The following is a 9,192-nucleotide window of genomic DNA, read 5'->3' on the forward strand; positions in this document are numbered from 1 at the left end:
CCCACCCACTCACCACTCACCCACCCCCCACTCACACTCTCACCACTCGCCCACCCACTCACCCACCCACTCACCCACCCACTCACCCACCCACTCACCCACTCACTCACCCACCCACTCACCCACTCACTCACCCACTCACCCACCCACTCACCCACTCACCCACCCACTCACCCACTCACCCACCCACTCACCCGCCCACTCACCCGCCCACTCACCCGCCCACCCACTCACCCACCCACCCACTCACCCACTCACCCACCCACCCACTCACCCACTCACTCACCCACTCACCCACCCACTCACCCACTCACCCACTCACCCACCCACCCACTCACCCACCCACTCACCCACCCACTCACCCACTCACCCACCCACTCACCCACTCACCCACCCACTCACCCACCCACTCACCCACCCACTCACCCACTCACCCACTCACTCACCCACCCACCCACTCACTCACCCACTCACCCACCCACTCACCCACTCGCTCACTCGCCCACCCGCTCACTCGCCCACCCGCCCACCCACTCACGCAGCCATTCACCCACCCATTCACCCACTCACTCACCCACCCACTCACCCGCCCGCCCACTCGCCCACCCACTCACCCGCCCACCCACTCACGCAGCCACTCACCCACCCATTCACCCACCCAATCACCCACCCACTCACCCGCCCGCCCACTCGCCCACCCACTCACCCACTCAACCACCCACTCACCCACTCACCCACCCACTCACCCACTCACTCACCCACTCACCCACCCACTCACCCACTCACCCACCCACTCACCCACTCACCCACCCACTCACCCGCCCACTCACCCGCCCACCCACTCACCCACCCACCCACTCACCCACTCACCCACCCACCCACTCACCCACTCACTCACCCACTCACCCACCCACTCACCCACTCACCCACCCACCCACTCACTCACCCACCCACTCACCCACCCACCCACTCACCCACTCACCCACCCACCCACTCACTCACCCACTCACCCACCCACTCACCCACTCACCCACCCACCCACCCACTCACTCACCCACCCACTCACCCACCCACCCACTCACCCACTCACCCACCCACCCACTCACCCACTCACCCACCCACTCGCCCACCCGCCCACCCGCTCACTCACCCACTCGCCCACCCACTCGCCCACCCACTCACCCACTCACTCACCCACTCACCCTCCACTGGGGTTGCTGTGCCACGAGGCAGCCCAATGGTGCATGGCTCCGCCACGCTGTGGTCACCATGGCAACGGCTTCCCCGGGCCACGGCGGGGCACGTGACGTCACATTGCAGTCCATGGGGGGTGGGGGATTAAAATCACGGTCCGCGACGTCATAACGCGTTTAACCCCACAGAGCTTATCACTCGCGTAATGACGTCACGAGCTCTTGTGTGCGGATGACGTCATGAGGCGGATCGTGCGTACTGAGGGAAGTTGACGTCACGAGAGGGTTTTGGGGCGGGAGGAAGTTTGCGAGGAGGGTGACGTCATGAGAAGGCGAATTGCGTGCGTCGTGACGTGACGTACGAGACGGTTCGCGCTGTGTGGGGAAGGTTGACGTCATTAAAGGGTTTCGGGTGGCGTGAGAAAGGTGACGTCACGAGAAAGTGTGAGGGGGGGGGGTACATGACGTCATCGACGAGCTTGATGTTGACGAGGTACAGTGCGGGCCACTGTTGTTTTCGGTGGGAGCGACTCTGTGGAACCATCAACAGACGTCGTGTGAGAGGTCTCGTGTGTGTCGCATGTGTCACACGTGTGTTGCATGTGTGTTGCATGTGTGTCACACGTGTGTTGCACGTGTGTTGTACGTGTGTTGTACGTGTGTTGTATGTGTGTCGTATGTGTGAGCAGCAGTGCAGCGGTTAATGCGCTGCGCTACAAACCCGGCGACCCGTGTTTGATTCTCGCTCGCGGCCAACACCCGGTGACGACTATCTGAGCCGGTCCTGGGCCTCCCCTAGGTCGGCTCGGCCTCAAGTGAGTAGCTGGTGCGGTGTGTAGTAAACATCGCCACTGGGGAGACAAAGGCGTCCGGGCGTGGTGCTGGCCCACCCACCCCCCTCCGTGTGTCGTGTCGGCCTTCATAGGTGCTACTCGCTAACAGCACTTGCCCCTACAGTCTGATACAGGCTATAGAGGGGGTATTTGTGTGTGTGTGTCGTGTGTGTGTCGTGTGTGTGGTGTGTGTGTGTTGTGTGTGTGTGGTGTGTGTGTGTGGTGTCGTTTGTGTGGTGTGTTGTGGTGTGTTGTGTGTGTGTGTGGTGTCGTGTGTGTGTGTGTGTTGTGTGTGTTTTGTATGGTATGTTGTGTGTGTGGTGTGTTGTGTGTGTGTGGTGTGTTGTGTCGTGTGTGTTGTGTCGTGTGTGTTGTGTGTGGTGTGTTGTGTGTGTGTAGCGTGCACAGAAGCTAACACACACGCACGCGTTCGGCACCGTGTTGCCTCCGGGGGGAGGAGAGGGGGACGCGATGAGGTGAGGGCAGTCGCTTGGAAGGAGCCATCGGCGGGGCAGAGATCTGTTACCAGTTCACATCCTAGCGCTGTTGCCTGTTGACTCTCCGGGATCTCCTTGTGGGGACGTCTCAACGGTGGCGTGGTACTGTGGGGAGACTCGCCTCCCGACTGCCATAGGAATGTGGAATGGCCACACCTGCCCCAAGGCTGTAAGTCAGAATCAGAATATTTATACTGCGGTAGGAATCTTAAGCTCTTTTTCACAGATGTCCAGTTGGAGGAACGGGGTCAGACCGTTACCTGAGTCATAGATACAAAGCTCGTTTGAGCGGAACATTTTAAACTTAAATTGGTCCTGGTTTGTCTTCAAAGCAGTCAATAGCGATCCGCATTCACATTCCATTCCTTATCCTGAACGTAAACCCTTGCAATCCGAGAGATGAGCCACAGAGCAAGGCCGTCTACCCTTGTGTACAGGTTACGTCCGGAGTCAACTTCAACCCCTCGGCTCAGCCCACCAGAGCCGAGTTGTTGCATGAGGCTAACAAATGCATTGCTCGCAAATTCACGGCAATCGGTCTTCTCTCGTTCATTCACAGCGTTGAAGAAGGGGCCCCAAAACGACGAGCTGCCCATGGACCCGCGTGGTGAGCTGGCGTGAGCCACGACCATCACGAGGCCACGGTTGCACGCGTGAAGCAGAAGAAGTCCGGAAGGACGGCTGGGCAAGCACCATGCCTCGCGTGCGCAGCGAGTACATGCAGCAGTTCTGCCCAGCGGAAGGTGCGCGGGACGTGGCGTCGCAGTGCTACCAAAGCGGCGTGCAGTACCGGCGGGGCCGCCGCCTTCTCGAGCACGCCCACGTGCCGCTGCTGTGGGACCCGGCTCACGGCGACTCGGAATCCGGTGACGATGGCGGCGGCGGCAGGCAAAGCCCTCCGAGGGGTGCGAGCTGGGAGGTTCAGCCGCGGGAAGATGATGTGGAGGGCAGCGGCGGCAACGGCAGCCCCAGCAGCCCCAGCAGCTGGCAGGGCGACAGCGGGCAAGGGCAGGGCGTGCTGCTGGACAAGCAGGAAGGGCAGCACGGAGGTCTAGCAGAGTCGGCAACTGCGCTTGCCGGTATAAATATATATATAAATGCAGTTGTAAATGGATGCTACTCCAGAAGTGCCAGAGGGGAGACTGCTGAGGTATCCTTGAAGGGTGCTCAGACAACCAAATTGGTCACAGGATGAGAAGTAGTATCGTGATTTATCCTGTCGTGAATGGCAACTTGAATGGCTGCAGGCCTTCTAGAACGTTATTAATCATGGGTAAGGTTTTTTTGGGCTAGATCGCATAAGTATGAATGTGTCGTTAAACCCACCACCACCCGACACAGCCAATTAGTAAGGGTTGTCGCGTAAAAAGAACCTGCCAATTAGCGATGACATCACCTTTACTCTATTTAAGACCGGAAACAGGAAGACGTCTTCACAGTTTTGGCTAAATTTCGATTTAAAGCTTTCGTGACTGCAGGGATTCATCTTCTTGGTTCTTTCGGTAAAGTCACGTAGAAGGGAAGTAATAAAATAATAAAAATAAAACATAAAAATTCTCACGACATTTCGGCCACAACGCAAGCAGCCGTCCTCAGCTGTCGCCTCGACAGATCTGGTTTTCACCTGAGGACGGCTGCTTGTTTTATTATGTTTTATTTTTATTATTTTATTCCCTTCTACGTGACTTTACCGAAAGAACCAAGAAGATGAATTTTGGCTAAGTCGCCTGATGAAGCTGGTTGTAATCACCAATGAAACGTCGTACTCAGATTGTAAGTGTTGTGGGTTTACTCTCCAACACACCGGTGTCCTGAACTAGTAAATAAATGGCACGTTTTGGTTACGTGGCAAACCTTACTAATTGGACGTGTCGGGTGCTGGCAGGTTTAACGACACATTTATGTTTTTGCGATCTACTCCAAAAAACTTTATTATTAATCTGAAAAGGCATATGTGACCTCATCTCACTCGGGTCATGCAAATTGCTATGATTGATTGCAGAGTTCTGGTTGTTTACTAGTCATGTTATTGGTCATGTTCTCTGCAACACCTATAAACCATTCACATGCTAACACGCTTGCATTTTTGGCCAGGCTGCATTTGAAAAGAAACTTGTTTTGAGCTTCATAGGCCATCCGCGAAATAATCTTGACTGAAAAATAGGTGGAAGCCATTGCTGATCATCGTTCTCTGGTTATATACCAGGTAGTTGTGGTGCACCACTGCTGTGCCCCAAAACCACCGGGTATACAGGAGGTCGTGGTGTCGACCCCAACCCTGATGCATGTATATTTGAAGTTTGCATATTTTCTCCATGGTCGCGTGGATTTTTCTCCGGGTGCTCCGGTTTTTCCCTCCACATTTAGAATAGTCGTGCGTTTAGAGTCTTCGGTTACTGTATTACATTCTCACGTGATAAGCCGTTTTGTTGAGCTATAACTTGTGGCCAGGTAATTTCTAAAAAGCTCAGTGGGCCTTTCCTGGTCAAATAGAAAGAGGATATAGAACAATGCAAAGGCAATAACAATGGGTAGTGCATACATTGTCGCTCACATGTTTCTCTGTATATCTGTGTGTGTTACAGGTGAGCGGTTGCACAAGAAAGGGAAGAGGAAGAAATTGGCGGTCAAACAAGATCCTGCCAAAAAAGAAACGCAAGCTCCCGGCTCCTTATCTGGACGTAACAAAACCAGTGGCCAGTTTGCTTCTGGCTCTGCCCAAAGGGTAGTAGCATCCAACTGTAACGCCAACATAGCATCTCCAAACGTGTCCAAAAGTCAAAAATCATATGCCCTGTTTCCCAGGGCCACGCATCAAAGACCACCATTTCTGAGCTATGGCTGGGCAAACGACGTTCTGGAAACTGGCAGAAAAAAGACTCACAATATTCTCCCTTCGGCTTCAACCGTACAAGTGAGTGTCATAAAGCGAGGAACTCCGTTCGATATACTTTCCAAATTAATGTGGTACCTGGTATATTTCCAGAGTATGTATATAAGTATGTAAATATATATAAGAAAGGGCCATAGATGTAAGTACTGTACTTTACTCAGATTGTAAGTGTTGTGGCTTTGCTCTCCAACACACTGGTGTGCTGTACTAGTAACGAATTGGCACGTTCTGTTTATGTGACAACCTTACTAGTTGGCTGTGTCGGGTGGTGACGGGTTTTAGCGACACATTTATATAGTTACGCGATCTAACCCAAAAAAACCTGTATATTCGACTGTACTGTAGAGTATAAGCCAGCTCATTTAGCCACAACACTTATTAAATGAAGTGTTATAATATAAGTGGCCAAGGAATGCAAGCTTTATCTGTAGGTTTTACTACATTTTAGCAATGTAACCAGCCTTGACCAGTTTGAACAAAGTCAACAAAGTTTAGATCTCACACATATTGTCATTGAACAAAACAAATTACTTCGCGTTTGTAAAAAGCCATCAAATAATATTGGCCATACTGTTGCATATTGTGTGCGAGCGTTGTGCAAGTGAGCGTGCGTGCGTGAGGGAAACGTGCCGAAACATGCATTTGTGTATACTTTTAATGAAATGTATATGAGACTCCCTATTCCAAAAAAAACACGTCTAGTCAAATTGTGCAGTGTCAGCATGAACTTTTGACACATCGGTGTTTAAGTTTCTCGTGACATTTGCTATGCTAGCAATACGAGTCTGGAGAGCGATACTCTGGTGACTACTTTTTAATTCTGGTTTCCCGTCGGACATAAAGTTAATATTGTATCGGGTATCAAGTTTGAGTGTTTAATCTCAGTCGTCAATCACTTCGTTTGAGGAATTTTGCACCACGTGTATAATGTGCTGAGAGGGTGAATTGTAGGTAAAAATGTAGCAAAAAGCCCAAGGTCGGCTTAATCGTGTAGCCACAATTTGCCTTTTAGGAAAAAATGCAAGCGTTCTAGATGCTTTTTAATCGTGTTTTAAGATTTGCATAATTACATATTTGAAACACTGGACATTGCTTGTGCACATGTGGGTGACTTCTCTTGCCATATTCTGTACACCACATTTGTCCAACCGTGGCTCGATTTCCTGCTTTCACTAATAATTGAGGCTCTACTTGAATTTCCATGATGACATTCAGCTATTACAGAAAACTGATTGTGTAAGCCTTTGTTTTAAATTGTTTATTTGTCTTAGATTCACGAGTCTGCGATAAAAGCAATGCACAAGCGCAAGAGCGCGAGGCGGCAATTCAAAAAGAAGAAAGAGCAACTGGCAGAGAAACAAGAGGAACATTTGCAGAGCTCGTCTGACGTGGACAACCCATGGATGTCTGAATATCAGCGAAGTTATTCAGCACGAACAAGATAGCTTTTACATTCTCATGGTTTATCGAGCAGAAATTGTTTTTTGTTTTTATGAATAGCCAGTGATCAAAATGTAAATGTGTTAAGTCCCCACATGCGACCTATTGGGCCTTCATCCCACGTTAACTGCCGTTCAATACACGTCTGGTGTTCTGAGAAGCGCCAGTGTGGCATGTAGATCAGCTGTTAATCAGCAATGTGACATTCCAGATTTTATATCGAATGTGCAGGGCATTCTTCACGTGTTGTGTCGACCCATAGAGGGCAATATGCTTTGCAGTGGATGCTTTGGTTGCACATCTGGACTCCTCATTGGAGTACAGACACCAAGAATCCGTAATGTGTAGTTATGTGGTCTAATTGTTCGTCTAAACAGTGTTTAATATATTTTTACAAATATTTCCACAAAGTAGTTGTTTTTTTAAACAATTCTTAGGAATGTGTATTGGGGAAATGGGAGGAGTATTCCATTAGTCAACAGATGAATGTGACGTTAACGTCACGGTACAATTTTAACTAAGAAAAGTTTTAAATGACGTAACTGCTAATGTGGTAACACCTCGTAAATTAAGCCATATAGTTGTAAATGTATGTCATACAAGGTAACCTTTAGACATTTTTGTCCATACTATTGAAATCGAGCTCATGTCAAACCACTTGTGATTGTGTTGTAAAGAAAAAGCATATCTAGGCAATAAAAGGTGGCTTATTGAAAATTTGTGTAAGTACACATCATGGTAAATGCTAAACTACCATACCTTAATGGTCTCATATCTTACTCGGTACCTTATTAACAACTCTTTGCCCTGACAAGAAGAGTTGCAATCGATACGTCAAACCTGTGAAATATGGATGACCCCAAACAATGTAAACAAAAGCTGAATTGTGCTCAAAATGCATCGTGAGATGTGCGTCAGGGATTAAACGGAGAGAAAGCGTAAACAAAGTGATATCGATCATTTCTAGATTTGAAGTTTTCGTGACTGCAAGGATTCATACTCTTTGGTGTTTTCGGTAAAATCACGTCGGTAAAAAATAAATAAATGAAAATCAACTAAATTAAATCACGACGTTTCGGAGGCAAGACAAGCTTAGGCCTCTATGGAGATGGTGTCCTCAAGCTGCCCCTCACCAGTCTAACCGAGGAATTCAAGTGTGCAAAAACCAGGCTCCAGATGACACTGAATGAATCTCGAGACCCAGTGGTGAGCAACAACGCGCCGACCTTGGCAACTGGGCGCAAATGGAGGCCAGGAAAAGCAGTCCAGGAGGCAACAGCAGCCCTCAGACATGCTGACATTGTGGGTCATGTTCAGCAAGGGAGAGGAGGCTTTGGACTAACTAGCCGTGCTGCTTGGAGTAAGGCCAATGCACCAGAGCGGCGGAAGATGGTAGTGCAGGAAGTACGCCATCAGGAGGAGGCTGCAAGGTGGGCCAAGGCAGTCTCTCTTGCCAAACAGGGACAGTGGACTCGATGGGACAGTGTGGAGAAGAGGAAGATCAGCTGGAAGGATCTGTGGGCCATGGAAGCGAGGCGGTTGAGCTTTTCCATCAGAGCAACATATGACGTCCTTCCAACACCAGTTAATCTTCACCAATGGTATGGTGAAGATCCGGACTGTGCCCTCTGTTCCATGCCAGCCAACCTCAGGCACATTCTCACAGGGTGTAAAACAAGCCTCACCCAAGGACGCTACACTTGGCGTCACAACCAAGTCCTTAAAAACCTTGCATCCGCCCTGGAGGACAAGCGAACTGCCACCAACTCCCTACCACCCCCAGCAGCATCACACCCCTTACGGACGACCTTTGTCCGCGAAGGGGCTAAACCACCAAAGAGCGGCTCTACACCAATAGAGCGAGACCAGCTGCGCTTGGCCCGCGACTGGAAAATGCTAGCTGACATTGGCCGGCAACTTGTGTTTCCTCCGGAGATCGCAACCACCACCCTAAGACCTGACATGGTGCTCTGGTCCCGTTCGCTCAAGAAGGTCTTCATCATTGAGCTCACAGTACCCTGGGAGGACTCAGTAGATGAGGCTTATGAGCGAAAACATCTGCGCTATGCCGATCTAGCTGCTGAAGCACGGCATCATGGCTGGAACACAGAAGTCCGACCAGTGGAGGTGGGCTGCAGAGGTTTTGTGGCAACATCTACAACCAGACTGCTTAGAGACCTGGGAATTAAGGGCCAGAGCCAGCGTTCGGCAATCAGAGCTGTATCGGAGGCGGCAGAAGGCAGCAGTCAGTGGCTCTGGATGAAGAGGAAAGACCCCAGCTGGGCCCCAAAGTGAGAGGGCCAGGAGGTATGCAGTCAACAATGCTTGACTCAGGG

At 50.4% G+C, this 9,192-nt stretch overlaps 1 protein-coding gene across 7 annotated transcripts; it reads left to right on the forward strand.

The window, feature by feature from the left end:
- The first annotated feature begins 1,663 nt into the window (after positions 1 to 1,663).
- On the forward strand, positions 1,664 to 7,938 carry CCSAP (centriole, cilia and spindle associated protein). 7 transcript variants are annotated; one of them, XM_061578330.1, is made up of 5 exons: positions 1,665 to 1,686; positions 1,883 to 2,008; positions 3,083 to 3,602; positions 5,109 to 5,437; positions 6,688 to 7,938. In XM_061578330.1, the coding sequence occupies exons 3-5, from the start codon at positions 3,218 to 3,220 to the stop codon at positions 6,859 to 6,861; spliced, it is 888 nt and encodes a 295-aa protein (XP_061434314.1). In that variant the 5' UTR covers positions 1,665 to 1,686; positions 1,883 to 2,008; positions 3,083 to 3,217; the 3' UTR covers positions 6,862 to 7,938. The 7 variants fall into 7 exon arrangements, with proteins under 7 accessions (XP_061434343.1, XP_061434314.1, XP_061434307.1 ...); XM_061578339.1 differs by lacking the exon at positions 1,665 to 1,686 and adding an exon at positions 1,721 to 1,757; XM_061578359.1 differs by lacking the exon at positions 1,883 to 2,008 and having other exon boundaries at positions 1,664 to 1,686.
- Positions 7,939 to 9,192: the final 1,254 nt, after the last annotated feature.

This window comes from Lethenteron reissneri, chromosome 8 (genome assembly GCF_015708825.2).
Source record: "Lethenteron reissneri isolate LAM-NWPU_2019-01 chromosome 8, ASM1570882v1, whole genome shotgun sequence".
NCBI lineage: Eukaryota > Metazoa > Chordata > Hyperoartia > Petromyzontiformes > Petromyzontidae > Lethenteron > Lethenteron reissneri.

What these genes read in the sequence shown, in the direction of transcription:
- CCSAP (XM_061578359.1), top strand. Translation starts at nt 3,218, where the DNA reads ATGCCTCGCGTGCGCAGCGAGTACATGCAGCAGTTCTGCCCAGCGGAA. An exon ending in GTCGGCAACTGCGCTTGCCG is followed by an intron (nt 3,603 to 5,108) that starts GTATAAATATAT and finishes TGTGTGTTACAG; the next exon opens with GTGAGCGGTTGCACAAGAAA. An exon ending in CTTCGGCTTCAACCGTACAA is followed by an intron (nt 5,438 to 6,687) that starts GTGAGTGTCATA and finishes TATTTGTCTTAG; the next exon opens with ATTCACGAGTCTGCGATAAA.